General features: G+C 41.2%; 1 protein-coding gene across 2 annotated transcripts in view; it reads right to left on the bottom strand.

Annotated features, from left to right (window-relative positions):
- LOC125745772 (E3 ubiquitin-protein ligase UHRF2-like) overlaps positions 1-24700 on the bottom strand; it is a 49797-nt gene that overhangs the window by 14364 nt on the left and 10733 nt on the right. For both annotated transcript variants that reach the window (XM_049018955.1, XM_049018954.1), the window contains exons 2-5: positions 21278-21532; positions 12103-12386; positions 2040-2258; positions 644-753 (exon numbers count right to left, since the gene is read on the bottom strand). In XM_049018955.1, the coding sequence (XP_048874912.1) occupies positions 644-753; positions 2040-2258; positions 12103-12386; positions 21278-21532 (868 nt within the window). The remainder of the gene's footprint in view (positions 1-643; positions 754-2039; positions 2259-12102; positions 12387-21277; positions 21533-24700) is intronic.

Here is a 24700-nt window from a genome sequence, read left to right as displayed (position 1 = left end):
TGAGATGCCAGAAGCCATCGCGTCTGCATCCTAACAGCCCTATTTAATTTGAGTTGCTTGTTCTCTCCAAATCAATGAAGTTAAACAGAAGATTTAACCTGCACAAGTTTGGCAGACGGCACATGTTTACTCGCAGTTTCATCCACAGCTGACATACATTATTTCTGGCAGATTACAAAGCAGGTAGAAGCTTTAAGTAATGACTCTATATCACACTGTACTGTGAGCTCAACCTTTCTTCGAAAAGGAATTTAATAAATTGAAAACAGAGAACATAATATTCCATTATCACTGTCATATGTAAAATAGCTCTCGCACACTGGTGTGCTGCCCATGCTGTTGCGGAATGTTAAAATACACTCTTTTGTCCTGCTTCAGTGCCCTGACTATTTCACATAAATAGCTTATCCTTCAAATTAATTTATATTTCCTAAATACTAATCTCTCTTTCCTTTCCTGGCTGCTATGTACGTGTGACTCCGTTCCTCTGTTCCTCCACATTCTGAACATATTTATGTGATGTTACTTTTGAGCAACAATACTACAACATGTCGAATTTATAGTCCCAGTGGTGAATCTGGCTGACTAGAGCGAGTGCTGGAAGGCTTTTCACAGGTCGGCGGATCAGAAAGGTAGCGCCTACGTTTAAATTGCCCGTCTATTGCTGACAAGGATGCTGCTCCTTTCTTCTCGATCTTGTATATCTCGTCAGGGAAAAGGAGCTTACAGTCGCCGATGACATCACCTGGGCCCCTGCAACAGGAAGGCGCAGAGAAAGCCTGTCATTCATCCATCCCAGCCAATCAATGACCTTTCAGGAGCACCGAAAACCCCGGGGAACCATTCCGGTAATTTCCCAGTGCTTTCTAGAAGTCCTCATGAAAGCTGCACAGCTGAAAAAACGCAAGCAACGATACCACACTCAGATACTCATCAAAAATATGCTAATTCGATTAGGCAGTGAAGAGTCTGCCTTTACAACAACTTGTAAAGGTAAAAAGAACATCTGCAAGTTCATAAAATGCATCTCTTCAAGAAATACTATACATCAGAAAAAAAAAAACGCAGACAGGGTTTCTCTAAATTTAAAATGTTTCTAAAGACATCGTTTCAAAACAGCTACATAAATAAGAAGTGCAGTATTACCTTATGTGATAGTCTACGTATCATTTTGTATTGACATGGGAGATGTCAAGGCATAAGGTCACTAATATCTAACTGAACATCAAAAATGATAGTCATCGAGATTAAGTACGACTGTTTAAAAAATAAAAATATATATTTAGCATAATCTGCACATAAAAATATTTACATTAAAAAGAAAGCAAAATTCACACCTGCCACCCAAACAGGAGATCTTGTGCCAGTAATGCATTAACCATTATTACTCTGATCATGGCGCAAATAACAGGTGTCATGTGATAAAGGCCGGTGTCATGTGATAAAGGCCGGTGTCATGTGATAAAGGCCGGTGTCATGTGATAAAGGCCGGTGTCATGTGATAAAGGCCGGTGTCATGTGATAAAGGCCGGTGTCATGTGATAGCTAGTATATCTACAGGTTAGCGTGTCGTGTCTCTGATCGGAGGGTCGGTGATTCCAGCCTCGACAAAATAGTCTTACAGCCACTGAGCCCACAGGCAAGGTCCTTAACCCCCCCAAAATGTTCCAAGTGCATGGGCTAAAACGCCCAGCCACCCCGAGCTCAAAGGCGTGTATGATGGGATATGCAAAAAGAAACATGCCAATGTAGCCGGGAAAATAATCTTTTCATTTAATTCATCACTAAACCTACAAACGCAATGATTCACACTAAAAATACCGCTGCTGCAGCCATTCTTCATGAACTTACAACAATAACATGAATCATTTTAAAATATAACTTAAAATGTACTTGAAGTCATTTCCCTAGTATTATAAAGTACAGATTATAGGAAAACTTGTAGAGAAATAAGAAAAATCATGCAGTTTTTCTGGAGAGCTCATTAAATACAGCAGGACTACTACACATGCATACTGAAGGGGACTGTCTGTTCTTACCCGAGCAGGAGCTTCACGCGAACCTCCTTATTGGTCCTGGACACCTCGTTGAGGGCAGTGATCTCCGCATCATACCAGAATCCTCGTTCCTCGGGGATCTCGATGTTGTAGTTCACCATGACGACCAGACCCACCTTCAGCTGCTCCCACTTGAGCATGGTCCGAGAGCGAGGCCGGACGTCCTCGGCGCACATCTCCACCACGCCGTTTTCAGGGTAGCTGGCGAAAGAGGGCAACTTCAAACACCAATCACAACCACACAGGACTTGCTTTAACCTAGAATGGACTAGCTAAACCAAATATCTGCAAGAAGATATGGTCGTATTTTCATGCATAATGATTTAAATATTATATGTTATAATTTCATGCTTGACACACAACCACCGCCCCCGGCTGATATAATCTTGTATCAAACACATAGCTACCCAGAAATTTTCTTTATCAAAGTAGTTTTCACTAGAAATAAGGTTGGAGACCCCGTGAACTCAATAATGTTATAAAACATCACTGAGTCCAACATGCAAAAGTTTGAGATGTTCTTTATTAAGTACATCCTTAACTGTTTTTTTTTCTAGTGCTTTCTCATGAGACTCGGCAGATGTGCTGCTGTATTTTGGACAAATGTAGGTGATGCCCACACCGAAGACCTGAGGATGGGCCTCAACTGGAGACAATGCCTTAGTTACAGTTATCTCGGACCATGTGACTGTGCCTGGCCTGGACAACCGCACACACAGCTCTGGCTAAGCTGGGAACGCTGCCAAGGTCGAGCGTCGAAGCCCCGAGCATGGATATGTCACTCAGCGGCGCTCTGCCCCGTCAGGCTAATTGGATGCAGCAGCAAGGCTGACAGAGCCAGGCGGCCGAGATCCACTTGAGGACAACCTCACACTGCAATATCACCAGCTCAAAATCACCAGGCTCCGTCAACGATTACGGGAGCCGCGCTGCACATTCCCTCGAACATGAAAACTAAACAACCGACCCCCAACAAAACAAAAGTTCTGTGCTATTTCCCTATCATACGAGTGGTGTCTGCAGGCTATTGCCGAATATCCTAGATGCACTCGTGTAAATGGAGGCCATCAGTAAATGCTTGACTGGCCATCACCGACGGAGCTGAGCAGGTGAGCACAGGAATGTGAAAACAGATATGTTTTCCGTTTCATGCAGAGACACTGCCAAGAGAAGTGCAGAGATATGGCAGAGTCGCTCCAGATTAAAAGGAGGGTCCGAAGGGCATCCAACCGGCTCAGAGCCAGTACACAAACATGCCAGACAGACCAGTGAAGCCCCATTTTAATATAAGCTGTGACTATGAATAGTGACTGTTAGCTCTTAGTGACAAAAGTAAATGAGCGTCGTTCCGCCAGAGGATTACAGTCATTGGGGTTTCTGGATTCGTGGTAGTTAATCAGTTCCACTGGCCCCAACAACACCACCTAAGCATCCATGGAGAGAAGAGAGCAGCAACCTCACACCTGAGGGACAGGCATCAAGTCAGACAACGGGATAAACAGACAAACGTCCGCAATTCCAAGGAGAATGTGAGTGACCGCCTGAGGAAATCTTTTCCGTGACCGAACAATACAACCAAAGGCATGGTGAACAAAATCCTTTCCCAATAAACAGGGAACAAACACCACGTGGGAACAGTCTGTTACATGGCACTGCTGCCTTTAGACCAATTTATCTGACCTTAAATGCATATCTATGGTTGAGGAAAACAAATGAGAATCATTGGATTTATTTCGGCGCTCAGAAACGGAGAGAAAACGGAAACTGCAAATCTGAATCTGATCAACTCTTACCTACTGAGCCGCAACGTCATCAGTTACTCACAGATAATGATACAGGAGGAACGCGAGAAGCGAAATGGGCGGTCGGGATAATTAAAGGCAGCAAAATGTGTCCGAGTTTCGTAATCTCGCCGGTATCAGATAGGCCCGGCTGGGCATCCGTACAGATCGGCGAGCATCAGAGGGTGAGGGTGACACAAGACACCTGGTCCGGGGAGAAGGCTGCGACCTCAAAAACCAGGGAATACTCAACCAGACCCTCCAAGATCTTTGAGGTGCTAAGAAACCCAGAGGTCCCCAGTGATTTATTACTGCAGCCCTGTTTTGTGTGGGAATGTAGCTAGGAAGCCATTTATTTTGGCTAATTATTTCAAAACTGGTATTTCGTTCAGGGCTACATTCCTTACTTGCTTTCACAGTATATTCTAAATTATTAATCGGCTATGCAGACATCACCACCATGCAAGTATTCGAAAAAATACTAAGCACCAGTCAAAGAGAATTTTGAGAACTGCCAAAGTCCCTTCCAACCGGAAAGATATTTCGTTCCACCCGATGCCTGCATGTGCTGAATATTAACAGGCAGCTCTCCGCAAGCCAAGAAGCACACTTCCTGTATACCCACAACCTCTGCAAAACACTGGCTTTCCCAGCAACAATGATAAAGAAGCAAGGCATTGCAACTCGCAGCAGGACATTAACGATCTACACGTATGCAGCACAACGGCAGAGAAGAGGGTTTCGGGAAGTTACTGTACACCCAGAATGAGGGAATCTGGCTCGGCTTATTTCTGAAAAAAATACCCCCTAATGGGTAGAGCTGATATCTTCAGAGATGGGGTTGGAATGCAAGTCAGCGAGCAACAGTAGGACTTTGGGAAGTCTTTGGACAGGGCAAGGGGTCACATGGGTGTTGGAGAGGCAGGAAGTGGGTGGAGTCGTGTGAGATTTATTACGGGCTAAGTCTGTGCCTGCAGGAACAACAGCTTGTGTTCGAAAGCAGACATTTTGTTTTCTTTCAGGGGAGTGAATTAAAGGTTTTCACAGAGCTTTTTCCCAGATTTAAGGATTTCAGATCTGCTTGCAGATATATCACTAAATCCCATCTAAGCAGGAGACAGTTTAACATGGAAAAAAAGTATAAAATAGCAGCAATTTACTTGTGCTTTATATTGAGACGCAGTTGAAGCGAAAACACGATCGACACCAGGTTTTACGAGCCACACGTGATCAAATTTTGAGATGAAATGTTATCGCCCTTTTTACGATGAACTACAAGAGTGTGAAAATGAATTTGTGCATGCTCACCTGAAGCTTAGCTTTCTGAAAACCTCCTCCCCCCGCCACGCTGCCAAGTCAGACAGATCGTACTGAGGCTTTTCGCAAAACCTCCCTGTCCACAGGTTTTTATTCCCCCACCGATTCCTGCAGAGTTCACCCTCATTCCCACCGCTAGTTAATGACAGCGTTTAACTTAAATATAAAAAAAAAAAAAAAAAAAAAAAATCCCTGAATCATCTGAGGAGAGGTGCTGACCTTGCCTCCTGTTTTAACCTTTGAAGCTGAGGCTCATCTAGGTACGACACAAGGGCGCTAATGTCTGCGGAGAATCACCTCATCACATTCAACAGATGAATTCAATAAATAACAACGAGGCCAAAGCCGCAGCCGACGTCGCTAAACGCCATTCTGATATTCTTATTAAGAGAATAAATGTGTCTGGTTTATGTTAATGATTATTCATTTAAAACAACTGTAACACCAATTCATCCACCCTTCCTCAACCACTTATCCTGACCAGGGTCACGGGACCACAGCCTGGGTGGAACAAATCCTAAACAAGCCCACTTTTTAACCCGAGTAAAATGTACCCCAACATGTTTTCTAGAAGTTTCTTAACAACTGTTGGGCAGCTGGACATAAAAAGCATCGCATATGCTACTATTGATAAATTTGGATTTACCAAGCTGTCAACTTCAATCATGTATCTCCTTCTATAACTATGAGTGATAACTGCATGTCGATTCTCCAGAAGAAATCTGTCCTTCCATAACATTTCTGCAGTCAAACCCCCGTTTGTAGACTTACAGCAAACCACCGACACAACCAATTTAAAAAAGTAATGAAAAGGAAATCTAGAGGGAGATCTCCGTTTGGTTTCTTAATTACTGTTCTCCATGAACACACTAAGAAATTGTATTTTGTCTGCATTATCACTCTGAATAACCACATGGGCTCGTTACTACATGACACACAAAAATCCCCAAACAAAATCAGATTATATAACGAGAGTCCAAGATGTCGAGGTGAGTAGGTCTGCATATTCTTGGCAAACTATTCTCTCTCCAGCCCAACTAATTCAAACAGGTGGTTTGCATTTATGAAAAAAAGTGTGTGTGTGTGTGTGTGTGTTTGTTGGGGGGGGGGTGCATTTTACTGCAAAGGGTCCGGAAGCCAAACATCAGAAATGCAATGCATAGGAGGAAAAGCATTCTCATATACATATGGGATGTAGCAAAAGGCATAGCTAACCATTAGAAGTGGTGTTTTTCCTTGCATTCATTCTCTCTGTGTGTGTGTGTGTGTGTGTGTGTGTGTGTGTGTGTGTGTGTGTGTGTGTGTGTGTCGGGGGGGGGCATCACCGGTACCGCTTCGTGAATTCGAGGCTGCTCCACGCCTCAAACACACGGGCCTGCTGCTCAAATTTTAAGCATTCATGACTGGGAAAGTAACGCTCTCGAGAACTCAGTAACCATGGAAACGGCTCACTCCGACTGATTTCGCCAGAAAGAGATGACTCCAAATTTCTCTCTTTGCCGCAGGCAAAATAAAGCGCACACACAGACTGCGTTTCTAAACGAGCACACTGACCCCTCCCTTTAGACTAAAGGGTTAAGGCACTCAAACGCCTGATTTTACTGCTGCTGTAGCATCCAGGAATGGTGGATTTTAAATTGTGCGAGAAAATAAAAACAGCTGTACAAAACGGTTTACAGATGCAAAGATGCAAGATGTGAGATTCTTTACGTCATAAGGGCCTGCGTTGACAATTTAAATGAATTTTTAAAATCTCGTGACATTTGTAAATATAAACTAGATGAGACTCCAGCCTTAAGCAGTCGTATCGTCCGTCAAGCACGTATAACGCTATTCCCTTCATGCTTTGGATGGAAAAAGAAACACTAGATTCCGATAATTTGAATAACTGCATCACCATGGTGAAAATTCCGCGGCCCGTACGTGAGCACAGACGTAGCCATAAACAAAGAGATTTGTCTGCCGCGATACCACCAGTCGGGCGGCGAGCGCGTGTAAATGCACAGGCAATTACGTCCCGGCAGCTTGCTGCGCGACTCCGCTGTAAAATCGCAGAGGTAGCTAGGAGCTCATCTTCTGTTCTCACCAGGTACTGCTGGAGAACACAGACATACAGGCCTTGAGCGGTGACCAATGCCCACCCCCCCCCCCCCACTGCATGAGTAACACTTTCTATTTAAAAGGTTCTGGAGCCAAGTGATTAAAAACAAGGATGAAACCACCATCCAGGAAGGGAGGGGAGGTGCTGTGACACGCGGCGTGTATCCCTCACATCCTAAGACAATGTGCCGTTACTGTTTTTTGTGGTTACAGAGTACATGGCGATGCATTCACATATGTTAATGACTGCACTATTTTCCTCAGCCCTGCCTATCATCTCATTTATATTTCAGAATCATTTTGCAAGTCGCTAAAGGTATTTATTTTACTGCCGCAACATTAACACAGAACCAGCCTTCTAAAAACAGCACATATAAGCTGGACAAGTATATTTTGTTAGCATAATAAAAATGTGGACATATCAAAGTAAAACGGGATGAATATGAGACATTCACATCAGGCTACTGTGAGACTACATTGTTTCACCTCTCATTTTTCTCTCAGTTTCCTAAAAACCAGAAAGTGACAGATAATCCTGAAAAGCAAGCCTACAGATCAAAAGCACACAAATCATTTCCTCTTATTCACGGGAAATTTTACACCCGGTATTTGAGTCTTTAACAGCAATTTACCAGAACGACAATTTAAGAAGATACCTTAATGTACAGCACATTACAGGATATTCTGCACCCTAAATCATGTGTCATATTAATTTCCCTGTGAATTTCATTATATAAATTGCACAATATTCGGTTTGTTATATATTGCCCATGTTGTGCATTCTATGTAATTACTGCTGCATACAAGCTTCCAGTTACTGTTAATACATTTGAAGAATTTGTTTTACGAATTAAGAACGAGATCTCCGATTGTTGTTATATACCACACAGAGATTTTCTACACCGCAAGTATACACAACTGAAATGTAGTATCACAATTATACTGCACCACTGTAAATCAGTGACATTATTTTAAGGTTGTATTCACTATCCATACTTTATTTCCTTTGCAAAACTATGTACTATCAAAGCATCCTAACCTCTGGGCGAAATATTACTGCTTGGGGTCCCAAGAGGAATCCCACTAATGCATCTCTTTAGCGAGGTAATTGACCTGGTAATTAAAAAAAAAAATGCAATAGAGAGAGGTAAAGTGTGATATCTACTCTAAATAAATCACTTGCCAGAAAGCTACTCCTCCCTTCTGGCTGAAAATGGCCGCTCAGCCAGGCATGCGGAGATTGTTGCTGCAATACGGGCACCCAGAGCATAAAGAGAAAATGGATGTTAAAAAGCGACACCGTCCAAGGGGTCTTTGTGCTTGTGGATGGTGCATGGAAACGATGAGGGCCGTAGGAGAGGTCTCCGTGCCTTAAAGTCGTTTTTAAAAACCGAGCCTTTATTTTGTCAGATGTGGAGGGAAAATCTGCAGAATGATGGTTGAAGGGGGCATCTTCTGAAAAATAATGATTTTATACTGTGTTTTGAATTTACAGCTAGGAGATCTGACTACCTAAATCACTATCCTCTCAGTATTATTAGTACCTGCTTTGCATTATCTGCTGGGCGAATCGGTAATTCGTGCTGCAGTTCATGTCGCACGCTGGCGAATCTTTTGTGTCTCGACTGCACGACGCGTTTTGGAGCTGATGCTCAGCAAAGGGTTGCCCTAAGACAGCACGTAAGCGTGGAGGAGGGGGAAAAGGGCCTCGCATGGAAAAAGGATGGCTTGGGATCGTCTGCTCTGTAACACAAGCTCCAGGCCGGTAGTTCGGTCTCTAGCTCACGAAAACATGTCTCCAGGTAACTTGGATACCATTTAGAAAAGCCTTAGTAACTGAAAGGTAGACGCCATCAACTTCAAAGATAAGCACCTCTCAAATATTGTCTCAGTTAAATTTCTTGGTCACCAGCAGAGGTCCAGAGGTCTGCTTTAAAAACTAAATTAACAGAAGCTAAACATTTAAATGTCTTCAGTTTTCATCCTGAAATAAAGCCAAAGGCAAGAAAATCACTTCATAGCTGTTTGATTGAGTGAATTTATATGTTTACCATCTGCTTCTCCACTCTTCATCAAATTCAATAGGAAAACTTAAACGTGGAAAATCATAATTAAAATAAGGTCATACAAAAATCGGAACGAGACAGTAACTTTGAGAAAATGCAATTGGGCATAAAGCTCTGCCAATCAGAGGCTGCGGGGAGCAAAGGAGTCGATGAGCAGAGCCCGTGAAGTTGCTACATGATACGATTCTCACCCAGCAAACGCAGCCTTGACAGGAGTCTGCAGTTAGGGGTTAGGCCTATCACTGACTGGGGGATATCGATTTACATGGGGGGGGGTTCACTAGACTCCAGCAGTCGGCAAAGTATGCATGATTCTTTCATTTAATTTCTCTTTTTTTCCATTTTCTTTGGCCAGGTCTAATTTACATCATTTAAGCAGGACAGAACAACACTACCTGATTTCACTAAAGCAGGCTATCTGTCCCAATGAGTTAGTGTGACATTTTAAATATTTCAGAGACCAATCATGTTCATAATAACATCAAAACGCTAAAGTAACAGGAATGACATGGGACAAAACATGTCTTACTATAAAATGGATTTACCAAGCTAATTAATTTTGGAAAATGTTCCGTTACACTTTTAACAAGTATCCAGTGGAATTAAAACATTACTGGTTGAAGAGCGAATCAGTGAAAATAAACCATGAAGATGTGAAAGCCAGAAGAAGTATCTGATAATAAGCGTCCACATTAACAAGATGTTACTGATCCTTTTATAAAACACAATTGATAAAAGACTCCTGGCAGCAGTGATCTGATATCCACTCTTTCACATGGTCTTTCCCTTTCAATTGAGATGTGAATATCAAATGTCAATCAGACATACATGGTTATATTTTGTAGGTTTCATAAAGCATGAGGTAAATTTATGTTTAATTCTGGTTTTGGTTTTTCGTAAACTTGCTGCAATTATGCAAAAGACAAAAATCAACTGGTGTCAACTATGTCACGTACAAGTTTTTGTTAATTACTTGGTAACGTGAGACCGATCATGATTGCCGTGCCACTGGGGAATCCCACCCAGCGACTGTGACACACATTTCATCCTGGAATAAGTGCACTGCGCAGATACCTTTAATTTGACAACTGCAAACACTCCTCCAATCTGTCACCGCCATGTGATATTTATATTTCAATTTGCGTGGGAAAGATGAATCGCTGAGCTCTCAATTATCAGTAATTGTCTGATCTTGTAAACAGCTACCGGGGATACGCCCACAATTTTTTGTCTTAATTATGCCAAAAGGCATAATGCTACTCTGTTCTTAAAATTTCCAATGACATTCAGCTTCAAAAAAATCGACTAGGCCGACAAATCAAATAAGCAACCAAATAAACAAACAAACAGGTTTTGTTCTATGCCTCTTGGAAGACAATGTTACAGACTGCATCCAGTCATCTCGTGACCTGGTGAAGTCAAAGTATCTGGCTTCATAGAGGAATCATCGCAACGGGCTCATACCCAACATCTAGCCTGCAATGTAGCCTGCAGTGTCTCCACACAAGGCAGCTCCGGTCCATAACTGCACTGTATATATTATGGATGATTCTGGAAAGACCAGAGTCTCAGACAGTAACCACTTGCTACACTGCCGTCCAATACATCAGCTTCCTTCCACGTTAAACAGACTGAGCGTGCAATTCAATACGTAACTTAATCAAACCACACGACACAAACTGTACACATAACATGCCTGAAACTATTACTGTTAACTTTAAATTTCTTCATAATTTGACAGATTTTTCTGGTCGGAATAATATGTTCTTCTGTACCTGCAGAGCTAGATGGTTATTCTCAGTTGTCCTTGACTTTATTTTCACTTTATGAAGCTGGTATTACAGACTGTCAAATTTTTTAAAGAACTGAATGAACTGTGCTACACATTTTTATATGAAAACATGCTTAAAAGATATCATATATGGTAAAAAAGTAGTTTTTCCTTAATTTCACGCAATTATCTTATTTACCCCCATGTTAACTGTCAATACTTATGATTGTATATCCATCCATCCATTTTCCAAACCACTTATCCTACTGGGTCGCGGGGGGTCCGGAGCCCATCCCGGAAGCAATGGGCACGAGGCAGGGAACAACCCAGGATGGGGGGCCAGCCCATCGCAATGACTGTATATTGAAGCCTTTAAAATATGTCATAATTTTCAGTTGACATCTGCATTATACTAAAAAAAAAAAAAAAAAAAAAACATTTACGCAGATGGTATATTATGCCGTTTCCATCAAACTTGCTCTTTTATTTTATACTATTTTGTTTTACAAATTACAGACTGTAGCACCACTTAAACAGAAGCATTCCAATATACCTGTACTTGTGCAAATTGTAAATAAAGGACAATTTCGTTTCATGTCATTGTTATATATACCTAGTTACGCCATTATTTTCCCTCTTTATGAAACTGCAATAACGTAAAAGCATTTCATACCTATTAATGTTACTGAAACAAAACACCCGTTAAAAGCAGCATCACGAGGCCCATCAGCTTCTTTTCTGCATTCCAGGCTTTTCCGGGTCTAATTAACAAAGGCCTACTTACCTTAACGAGTCCTCGCTATCCCAAGAAAGCTCAAGCCATAAAATAAAAGCATAATACTCCCTTCTCAAGTTACCGGCCGAGAAACACGTGCACGAGGAAGGCGAATATTTTGGTGATGGTAGCGAGGGTGGGGCGGGGGTTGGGTGCATTTAAGAGCATGAGTATCCACCGTATCTGGGCTGGGGGGCTCCACTGGCGTTCCATGTGACCTCTCATCGAAACTTACTCGTCATATTTGATATGATAAATGACTTCCTCACTGTCCGTGCAGTCTGTGTGAGAGGTAGACGGCCCGCAGTCTGAGTTCAACACGGCACTGCCGCGACTGTCCATGGGCGAGCGGCGCTGGTCGAGGCCCAGCTTGCCATTAGTCCTTTTGCTCGGCTTCCCGCTCTTTCCCAGTGCAGGGGCCTGGCCGTTCTGTCCCTTTGAGGCCCGGCTCACATTCTCAATGCTGGCTTCGAACCAGGCACCGATGCTGATGTCTCTACAGTCCACCAGCTCGTTGATCTGCAAACCGGAAGAGAAGAACCACGTTACTTCACCCTCGTGGGACGCTGGACATATGTGACCATCTAGAGACGCCAAATGATAATTATAGAGCCGTATTAGAACCAAATTTATCTGTTCTGATGGTATTCCATGCACAAAATGTAAATATTCCCAGTACTACAGCAGGGTCACGTTTGTTTTGTAACCTGCTCTATATTTTTCCTTGGAAAGTTGACCTGTTTAGGAAAAGGACAGACGGTGGTCCTTAAAAAAAATACACCATTCAAACGTAGGACACCCAGTCGTGACAAACAAGGCGAGATGGAAATGCAGGCTCCTGTTTGAAAAACAATGATCTAGTATGAAAAATAGAGGCGCAGTGCAGTATTAATTTTGCTATGGACGTATTATGTCTGCCAGGAACATCACCATATACACAAATGCGTCTATCCTGGCTGTGCACGGAAACGCAGGATACAGTACAGACAACTTGCTAGAACAACATGTGCAGAATCAGGAAATGCGAGAACGCGGTACGATGGCTCAAAAAGCACAAAACCACCTGTCGTTTGTTCTCAAACTGCTGACAGCCCCCCCCCTCAACTAGGCAAGCATTCATCTCCTCCTATTTACACAAAAACTGGAGAGAAATGCTGGACACGACGCCTGTCTACCGAGAACACGGATTTCTGACTCAACCAAAAAAAAAAACAAATTTAGGCCACATGCATACAAGGGCATCAGGTAACAGCCTTGATCTCGATAAAAGCTGAAACCTGTCAGTTTCTTCACCCAGAAATTACCCTGCTGTAATGTCCATCATTAAGGTACTTAAAAAGCAAAAATTGTCAAATAAATAAACAGAAAAAATGCATATATTGCATGTAACTGCACAGACAAATAAATACTCCATTGATCTTCTAAGCACTTATCCAAAACTGCTCTGTGAGATTCTGCTCCTACTGTCACTGACAACATACATATAGTCATTCGCTAGAGAAATTTCAGAAGTGCTACTTAGAGGTGGGCAATATAGACTTAAATATGCATGATGATATCTCATGGTATTTTTGCGATAGCAATATTCAGGATATGTTTATTTGTCACTGGATCGCTGTTCTCCATAGCACCATACATTGGTGAACATTGTCAATTTCACACAAATTATACATAAACAATATGCACTTTCAGTTTTAATTAACTAAACTTCAATTTAAATTTTAAAATAAACCCTTGGTTCCCAAACTGAATCACGTCGTTTACTAAACGAAAGGTGACAGCAAATGGCAATTTCACTGCACCGTTTGTCTTTTCTGTCATACGGAGTTCTGCTTGTAAATGCTTCATTATCCCAGGTTGCATCGTTTGTCCGCATGATTTAGACCTGGACATCGGCTGCTAGGCTCTTTTAATTACATGTCAGACTTTCATCATGCTCACCCAGATGCTGCTGCTTAAGGTCGTAAAAACAGGTTCATTGACTTGTTACCTTTTACACTTATACTTTCTTGCATGGTTTATAAATGATCATCATTTGATGCAAGTCTGATGTCTTGTAACCAAACGACCTTCATACAGCTGAAGTTGCTGGAACCATGTGATCCTCGGAAACTGACGCGCTAATTGCACTTTCTACCTGTGCTATCGGAGTATTTGTCAACATCACGTCCCGCAAACGTGATTTTGTTGGATTTCATATACACGACCAAACGTTACAAGCAGAGATCTCAACTGAGGGACTGTGTTGACGTTGTGTTCCAGTGTCATTAATATCGCGATATGAGTTTTTTTTTTTTAATCATGTTAAACGTTACACTGGTATTACCATGGATTATATGACAAGCCACACATGATATCATAGAAGTGTTGGTGGGGACACAACTTAATAATATAAAGGTCTGTTTATAAGGGGGGCAAATGAAGCCAAATTAAATATTGGGGGGAACACGACCCCCATCCTCCCTGGTTCCTATACCCCTGGGCTCACTCGTACTGCCACCTAACTAAACAATGTGTCTGTGAACTGTGGGGCAAAAATCAAGGTACTCGGAAGAATCCTGCATGAAACTAGAACGTACAAACTCCCCACACAAAGTGGCACCAGGATTTTAACTCCTAACCACAGAAGTGTGAGGCAAAGGAGTATTGCCCACAAATCAATTATAATAAAACTGCTAATAGCGCATAAGAAATTTTTAAATACCTGGCTGGTAGATGTTTTAATAGATCGTGTTAACTCATCATAAAATCTTTACACCATGGTTGTGGCAGAAACCACTAGGCCCCGGGAATGTGGCTGGTAGTGCAACAAAATCAGTATAACCATAACCACCAAACATACTGCGGTTGCAATAGTGTGAGCACAATCATTCCAGGGTCATCTCACTGTGGACAGGACAAGAGTAACACCTTTTACCGTATGCTAAATCAGAGACGACCATTCAAGTGCTAGGTCACTCTGTCAGCCAAAACCACAGCCAGAGAAACCTATTTGTTTAGACATTTGTTTTCGTAATGTGTTATTTACTTCAAATGTAATGTGAAAGGAATGAATGCTCCCTGAATGGGAGACCTGTTTGTTGACATAACAGTCTGCTCCCGTGTCCGAGTACGTTATGAGCTCCCACACTGACTAGGCCAAGGATTCTGTCATGCACTGTTTTCGATTAAAGCCGGAATTTAAATACGAGTACAAGTGCCAAAGGGAGTTCATCTTTAAGTTTAATGTGAAGTCATTAAATATTATGTATGCGTAAACCCTAAAGTTCATTTTTGGCACAGCACGTGTTTAATAAAATATATTTTTTATCAAGTAGGCCTCTTTTGTGGGTCGTCCGCACACACAAGTAGCCTTCAGACGTTCTGCGATGGCTGTGAAAAGCAGGCCGGTTCCTCACAGTTCCTTGCACGGATGACTGCTCTGCTCGCTACGCCCCGGGTTCCTACACCAAAGCCAAGGCTGTGCGTACCTTGCTTTCGAAATGTCTCTGTGATATGATATGGGCAACCAACAGCTTCCTCCCCTCCCTCACCACATAACCGAACACTTTGTGTTTTGTTTGGCAGCCCTTAGCTTGACTACATCCATCTATAAATTCCAGCATTTGAAATATAACAATATAAGTATATGCCATTGTATTCAACTATTTTTTAAATGACAATCTCTTTTCCTTTTTTTTTTTTTGGGGGGGGGGGGGGAATCAGTTCCTGTGAATAGTTTTGGAATTATTTGCAGAAAATTAACTTCCTCTGAAAAGAACACTACATCACTGGTAATCGGCTACTTCAGTGTGGCCTTCACACCATGTAACTTCAGGAGAACCTTAGCAGAGCTTCTGCTGGCCTTTCTGTTACGCTCATGCAGGGACGTGGCTTTGCTTCAAGAAACTGACAAATTATTACTGTACCATCCAGTGTCACCTTTGCAATGTGTTGGCAAAGTGCATTTACATTTTATTTATGAGATGTTTTTACCTAAAGTGACAAACCTTTGAAAGAACAGGATCAGTGAATCTCTGGAGTAACTGCGGTTGAGCATCTCGCTCAAGGCCCCAATGGTGAAATCACTCTACCGACCACTGACCACCGGGAAGCTTCTGAGCACGGGCACTGTGCCCACCATTCTGACAGCTAATTAAAACAGCTAAGTAATAATATTGTGCTACATTTGTCATTGGTTAAATAGTCCTGCAGGGATCAGTTCTGGGACCAGTCCTGTTCTCTCTCTATATGCTGCCAATGTTGGGAAAAACCACGCAACACCACACACCGAGTCATGACTAAATATGTCAGCTGTTGATTAGCAAGACCCAGTGTCACAATAAGACATTTCAAGTTATGCACATCCTTTATTTTTTGGTGGCTAATCAAATGCCATATTATTAATACGCGAAGCATTTCTGAAGAGCATTCACATTTTTTATCTGGACGTAATCGGCAAGAATTCAAGAATTATGCTTCCTATGCTATTTCACATTTAATGGTGTGAGAAAGATCTCTTTGCAACATTGTTAGCTGTGGCATTCAAGAACTTAAATTAGTATCCATTTTGAACTCCACATTTCCGTTAAACCCCAAAATGTAACGACTGAACAGCTGCATGTAAAATCGGGAATCAATCTGCTTGCTACCATCAGACATGCATGCAAGTTATATTGGTTATTTTGAAGAAGTTACTACCTTTATAGTGGGGAAAAAAATACAGAAATGCACAGGACACATTACGGCCAATTTAAGGTTCAACATATATTTTTGAGTTCAGTATTAATTCATGCTGGATGGCATTTAATGAAATTGGTATTTTAATAGATCAGTAGTTCTAATAAAGAAAACTATCAATCATTTTCCGGCAAGGTTGTAGAAAAATAGTCCTTCAGATGTATCTGGATGGGGAAAAAAAAAAATACGCAACAACCAGGATTTAATAAGTAAATTATTTTTCCCTGTTGGGCAGCAGCGTCACAACAAATAGCAAAGCTATTAGTTTACATATTCCAGTAATCAGGGCGTCGTGTTGCTACTTTCAAAACCGAGTAGCTCTTATATAATGAAATTGCCTATTCAGTGAAGAAGCAGGGTAGCTCAGATAAGCGTTACATTGTTAAATCTCCCCAGAATGACCTGTACTTCAATTTAAAGCAATTTCCTATGGGATAACAAAAGTCTTCTGAATCGGAATATTCAATCAACGAAATCATGTACGAAATCATGTGCTTGTTCAAATGTACGTTTTCACACAATTACTATCTATAATGTCACGCCCATGATATGCAAAAAACCAAGCCTCACTCGAGATTAATTGCCATTCATCATGTCTAAGGAAGTTAAAGCAATACTGTGACCAGGCTTCGATAAAATAATGAAATTAACAAACGTAAACGTAAATTTCATGTTATTCAAATGCTTACAGAGAACTACTGTGCGATCAAATTCATTTTTGTTATTGTGCCACTATTGTGCCTTTTCCACTTTTCTTTCAGGGCTGATTCTATTGAATTTGATGGCTTTGGTCTGTTTTATGAGGAATATGAATTTCTCTCTGCATATAGACTATGCAAGCATGAGGACTTCTTAACTTGTCCTTTCTAGGATGCTGTTTGTGTACCACTGTCATACAAATTCATTCACATTTTAATACCGTTTGCAGCTGGTACTTCAATTGGAGGCTTTTATATTTCTTTCCGTTTTTAAGATTTTAAAGATTATATGAAGTTGCCAAGTAGTGCAACTTGCTACATTTCTCGGACGTATAGCTTTCAGGTAGCCCAGTTAAATCTCCTGTAGAATAAAAATGTAGTGAGCCAAGTACTAGTTAAAGTGCCTTGCCCAACATATATTTTCATTGATTTTAATACTTGTAGCTACATGTGAAAACCTTGTCAAGGACAAGGACACCAACAACATTGTGTGCATAGGCCAGCATGATAAAACACGGTTCCATTGCTTTGCATCAGAAAGACGATTAATCCTTGATTGGTCTTCTTAAACTAGTAAATACCAGAAAAGGTCTTTCCTATAATCTCTTTAAATGCTCTTTAATCAGCAAAGTCTTTTAGTTAAGACTATTCTATTTGTTGCACACAACAAGATAAACTGTTGACCATTTATAGCTTTATTACAAGACATGCAACATTAAATTAACAAATGATACTTAACAGTCAAGACTTATAGTCCTATAACAGAATTACTCACATTGCATATGATTTATTATACCTGTAAGATGCACAATAGTGAACGAGACCTGAGAAAAGCAGCATGCATCCTACAAAAATCTTACAGAAATCAAACTTCCAAGGGGGGAAATTGTCAAGTGGCATATAAATGAATCTCACGCCAAGAAAATTATTCACTTACATACTAATCATTGCATTCTAGGAACATAATTTTGTATACAATTGTACACACGTAATAGCATATCTGTAATCACAGTGTTGTTAAAGGCACGGACACGAAAGGTTGCCGGTAGATATCCCGCTAACGGGTCGTGATTTAGACACTTACCCTGATTTACTCCAGTAAAATATCCAGTTGCAAACGGCTAAAAAACAGGATTAAACTAATTTCACCGAACTACACTGGTTTTCACCACTACTGCTATACACATTTTATTTCCTTTCAGCAAAATTCAGATTAAAATTTTGAATATATAAAACGTATTTCCCCCCCCATAGGATTATGTGACATGGCTAAAACTCAACAGTGGCTAACGAAAGAGTTCTACCAATCTTCAATAAGACTTCACTAAAAAAAATTCTATTAAAACTTCTTAAAAATAATTTTACACGTTGGGGGGGGGGGGGGGGGGGGGGTAATGTATAATTATAATTGTACATGAAAATATATGAATATATATATTACTTAATGCATATAACAAAATGACATACTGCTATAAAAGCAGTCAAGCAGCCTTGTTCATGCTAAATATTCAAGAGTTTTATGTTTAATCCTTAATTTATGTTAATGTTTAAAAGGGACTCGTCATATTTTTTGCCTCCTGAAGGATCCTGCTGAAACGAGGCAGGAGTCAGAGGGGCCGCAGTAAGTGAGCAACCCACCTCAGACACCCACACAGAGGGGAGGAACTATCTTGACAGTGGCAGCAGGCAGGGCGATAAATGGAAGGTGAGAAGAGAACTTGGATTTCAAAGGGACCAGGTGACATCTCACAGCCAAAGCTTTGCTGATTCGCGGTACGTTGTATTTAAGGAACCGAATAGACATCATAACCCTAAGCCAGAAGACGGAGAACCTGTTCAGAATGACTGCAAACAAAAGGATAACCACACAGTTTTATATTACATGGGATTCAGTTCAAAGACAGATTAAAAAAGTCATCACAAAAGATCGTACACATCAAACAGTTCACTTGTGATCAGCAGACTGTAATAAACTGGAAGTCTTGCACTTTTTTACGCTTCTCGCTCCACCTTTTGAAAAATTTTCAAACAAGCCTCAATAAAAGTTAATCGTCTCATATTTCAGCTGTACCCAAAGCAAACAGGGAAATTTTAAACGTCATTTAAAAAGTTCCAGTGAAACTGCTAGAGAGGGAATATAAAAAGGTGAAGTACAGCTGAAGCCGGCAGAAATAATAGAAATTGTATTCCAGTAAAATACGTTACATGCATTTTCCACCCACATTAAATTTTTTAAATATCGTTAACTGGTTTTATGTAAAATAGCAGTTTAGCTGTGGATTGAATTTAATAATCAGTAATGGGCACTGAAACTGACAGGCACACGATACCACCCAAAGATACCTCGATAATCACGACAGCATTGCTATCTCTCAATAACACGCCTCCCAAGGATCTACAGTGTATACATCCAGAGACTATAATCTACAGATTAACACTGATCTACAATAACTATATCACTTTGGAGTCAGATGAATTGGACTTTAGACAATGATGTCCTAAATCAAAGATGAAGGCAGGCCATCTTACCTGAATTACATCGAGGATCCTAATCAATCAGCAAGAACGGCTCCAAGCACAACCACATCATCGACCAGACCAACAAAGGTTCCCTTCACAAAGAAGCCAGATATTTCTGAATTTCTGCACAGCGGCTGAACCGAACCATGATGCTAACTGTGTTAGAATGTTTCATTTAGAAATTTAAATCATCGTTATGAGAATGACAATGATAGGTACAGACGTACTTGACTCCAAAGCACAGAAGAACTAATGTCGGCAACACCTTACATCGGCATTTGAGATAACCTCAGGTCTGACATTCCAAAACTAGCCCACATGCAACCAACAATTAATCAACGCAGATTAATAGAATGGCACCACGTGTAAAATGTAACCAGTAATAACTCCTACACTACAAAAGAAGGGAAAAGTCAGTTTATTAAAAGAGACTGCATATTCTTTTAGTAGTATTCTTTAAAAGTCCATTCACTACTTTGTTCAGGACGCAAAAAGGCAGCAGATTTATAGAAGCAGAAGCCCCTGACAAATTACATCAGAGAGAGTGGGCATCACCTCTGCAAATACACCTCGAAAGAATTTCCATTTGCCCCAGACACAGGCAGGCGTCAGCACGGGCCTGCATCATGCCACGTCTGCGCATCTGACTGAGGCCGGCCTCCCGCCAAGAGGGGCCTCGGGGTTTGGAGGATGTGACACGATACCGTCACAGTTCCCAGGACGGTCTCCAGACGCCGGCACCCATAATGCACTCCTTACCCGCCCCAAATGCTACGAGTGCTGTGTCAGCAGGTTGTCATGGAGACCGCATACAAAGCGAAGGGTGTGAGAGGGCCCAAGAAGGTCCATCCAATCAAACAACCGCAAGCATTTAGACCAAGATTTCTGCGGTGGACCGAAAAATAAAAAAAATAAAAAAGAGGTCGGAAAGCAGTCGCGTTACTAAAAAAATACAATTACTTTTCACGACGGGCCGATAAGGCTAAATATCATAATTTTTACAGTCAAACTTCAGAAAACTCATATCAGGGCAAATATCAAAAGCCAGTTGGATTAATCCCAGAGATGATTCTGAACTTCTGCAGCAGATGCTGATAATTGATGATACGAGTAATTGACAGAATCCTTCGCGCCCCAGTGGAACAGAAAAGCAGCTTTCTGACCAGACACAGAAAAAGAAAACAGCATAATTAATGCCCTGGTGATAATTTGCAATGATATGGAAGTTCTTCTTCTGTACACATCTTGTTCAGTTAAAGCATCATTTTTGCAGCTATTCTGGAGCATTCTGGGATATCTGGGATACACTGGAATATGCAAAGATGTTGCCATAGAAACCATATCTCAGCCGCAAAACCAAACTGAAACTCTCCTTCCTGCCTGTGAGTTAAGTACGAAATGCTCAGGGTTAGATCTGTATTCAATTCGCACGGCAACAGAAATAAGAGGCAGGAAAGAGAGACAAGCACTAACCTTGAAAGCTCCAATGCCTGGGTGGATAAGGAAAGAGCGGTTCGAGGTTGACGGCTGATTGTCGAGCGACTGGCTGAACGCCTTGGCCCCGTTGCTGGCAGGGGTGACGGCAGCCGGCGACGCCGAGCTGCACGCCGCGACTTCGTAGTCCTTCGGGGTGGGGCTGTCCGGGGGGTCGGCGTGAGAGCGGATGAGCAGCTGCACAATGTCGTTCAGGCCCACGTTGTAGTCAAACAGCGTCTGGCCATCTTCCATCTTGGAAAGAGAGACGGCACAGAGAGCAGAGCGGCCATTAGACAAGTGCTCGCAGACAGTTTAATGCTGCGAGAAGTCCGGACATTCACGCTAACCATCGCTAAGCCTGGAGCCTTGGCGCCGCGTGGAACTTAAACGAATTCAGTATAAACAACTGCCCTTGAAGAATGCCATGGACTGTCAGAGCAAAAACAATTCTCCCAGAGGAAGCAAAAAATATGACCAAATAATGCATGCCTGGATACTAAAAGTACATCACTTGAAGCAATTCAACAGAAATATAGTATTGTTTCAAGCTACAAAGTAACAGAAGAGCCCCATCACATTAATAGAAGGCTTGTATATCAGCTTTATTTCCTTCCTTAATAATGTATAATTTAGCATCCAAATTTTCCAAGGAAAAAATATGAGGGTTTATCATGGTGCCAGAAACAGATAGAGCCCTCATTGTATGCGATTCCAGAGTCTGGAATACTCCAGATGTCTTATAATGGAAAACAACTCGAGTGCACAAAAACATATTCCTATTAAAACTTGCACAGAACACCCACATGCAGTCACAAAGCTAATAAGTGGAAGCGAATCGTTCACATTAACGCATAATTAAAGACTAGCCGCAGCTAATGTTCTGAGAATAATAGTAAAAAACAATTTGCCAGATTATTAGCCAATTTGACACCTACTAATGTCTTCTGCTTGCCTCAATAAACTGACATGATAAAACTTGTACAAATGTGCATGTCATCCATATTTTTACTATTTCAGACCTACCCAAACATCCAGCTTTCAAAATACCAGTGAAATTAGTTATAAAATGATATAATTCTAGCTAAAATGCTAACCCTAGAGAGCTTGTTAGATGCAGGTTTGTGTGTGTAGATTCCTCACTTCTTACCAAAGCATATCTGAAGGCTATGAGTTGCCGAAGCAGAGCAAACTTGATCACTGACGCACGGCCTGCCTTCACCATATGTCCGGCGTTTGCATGTTCTGCCCCTTTTGCATGACACTCTGGTGTGGCCTCACAGCGCAGGCATGCAGTCAGGCCTCTCAACTGCCCGGAGGGGTGCTCATAGCACCGGCCCTCTGATGGTTTCTTTACCCCCCCAGGACCCTGACCAGTGGCTGGACGATGGACGGCAGGGCGGGTTCACACAGCCTGGTCCATTCAAACTCTACAATCTCCACAGTAAGGCCAGTTGGCATGGGGCCCAAAACGGACTGGTAACCGGCAGCTCAGAAATGGGCGTCGGTCACACTGCCGTACGGAATAAGGAGCACAGATAGATGGGATGAACGAAAATTCTGAACTTTATTAGAAAAAAATCCACACTGCGATTAGAAATTTTTGCGAGAAATATTGCAATATTTATTAAACAAAAAAAAGTTGAAAATTTACTTGTTACTTTGTTACCATCTACTATTAGTCTGATAAAGCTGGCAGTTCTGTGACTGAGCCAATAGACACAAAGCAGGGCAGACAAATCACTTTTGCTTTTACTCATTCTGTGGAATCCAAAATATTTCCATACAGCGGAAGACAAATGCCTTTTTGTGACCAGTTCTTGTTCGCTTTTCTCCTCTTTGTTCATTTTTGTTTAATTTCTCACAAACATGCCACACAGTCTATGACTGAGTCAAACAGCAATGATGAGAATGATTGTCAGTCTCGGAGAGCGCAAGTAAAGCTGGTGTAAAAGTATTTGCGGTAAACTTCAAACTTTAAACGTATAACAAAGGTTGCCAAATTAGTTTCCTATGACAGCGCAATTCACTGATGATCCAGGTCACAACCGCATGCGCATAACATGCGATGTCACAACTGCAAGTGCGTAACATGCGATGTCACAACTGCAAGTGCATAACATGCGATGTCACAACTGCAAGTGCATAACATGCGATGTCACAACTGCAAGTGCATAACATGCGATGTCACAACTGCAAGTGCATAACATGCAATGTCACAACTGCAAGTGCATAACATGCAATGTCACAACTGCAAGTGCATAACATGCGATGTTGATGTTAACACCACATAATGTACAGGCCAACACCCAACTCTTTGTTTATGCTCCATTTTTGTTAAAATATCAAAAAGTAAAGACAAATTAAGATGAAAGGAGATCAATTATTTAACTCCAATGTTAAATAATTGTAAATCTTATTTGTTAATATTTCCACAGTGCTTAAATTACCCCCATATTGCTTGGAAAAGGGTTAACAAACGAAAACAAAACCGCTTACTGAGAACCATCACATTTCACATAAAATGCATGCCACCACATTTTATATATATATATATATATATATATATATATATATATATATATATATATATATATATAAAAAACACAGTAAAACAGATGGTTTTTCCTCACCAACCAAAAATATTACGGTGCATGCTTATTGGTTGAGGTCAACCGGGATATAAAGGTTTTAAATGTAAACAGTAAAATTATTTAAGTATTAGAAATACAGAGACGTTATAAAACACCTGGCATGACGCATGGCTTTATGCGAGTGTCACAGCTTGAAGATTCCCACTGAAGTCACACGAAACTGAGCTCAAGTCAAATGGAAGCCGCAGAAAATACACTTGGTTTGTCGAGTCCCAGCTCCAGAATTTTTTGCAAATGTCTGTTTTTTGTTACGCCTTGTCTTCTGATTTATTGCATTGGATGTTGCAGTTCATCTTAAGTAATTTTTCCTCCTCTGTTTTCTGCTGTTATGGATAGCTCAGTTGGAAAAGAAGTATATAATTAAAATGCAACTCCCGAGTGAAAATAAAGATTGATGAGTGTATGCTAGGTTCGAGGAGTCCACGACTAGTAAATCACCTTTGTTTGCATTGGGTAACCCCGCTAAAAGCAGCATGTTATCAACTTGAACTCAATTCGAGCTCAAGTATATTTAGGATTGTACAAATTTTACTTAATGCTTAAAATCGTTCAAGACGTTTTTTCTGACATTCAGGCATTATTAAGAATTCAATGTTGTAGATCATGAAACCCAAAATGTACATTGCCAGTGTTTTTGTTTGTGTTTGTTTGACTAACCATATACACTGAGTGGCCAATTTATTAGGTACACCTGCTCCTCTAAACAGCGAATCATGTGACCGCAACTGAATATATACAGACAGGGTCATGAGGTTCAGTCACCGTTTGG

The sequence above is a fragment of the Brienomyrus brachyistius genome, chromosome 7 (assembly GCF_023856365.1).
Source record: "Brienomyrus brachyistius isolate T26 chromosome 7, BBRACH_0.4, whole genome shotgun sequence".
Lineage (NCBI taxonomy): Eukaryota > Metazoa > Chordata > Actinopteri > Osteoglossiformes > Mormyridae > Brienomyrus > Brienomyrus brachyistius.
The sequence above is the reverse complement of the archived record's forward strand: the minus strand, read 5'-3'. Positions and strand labels throughout refer to the sequence as shown.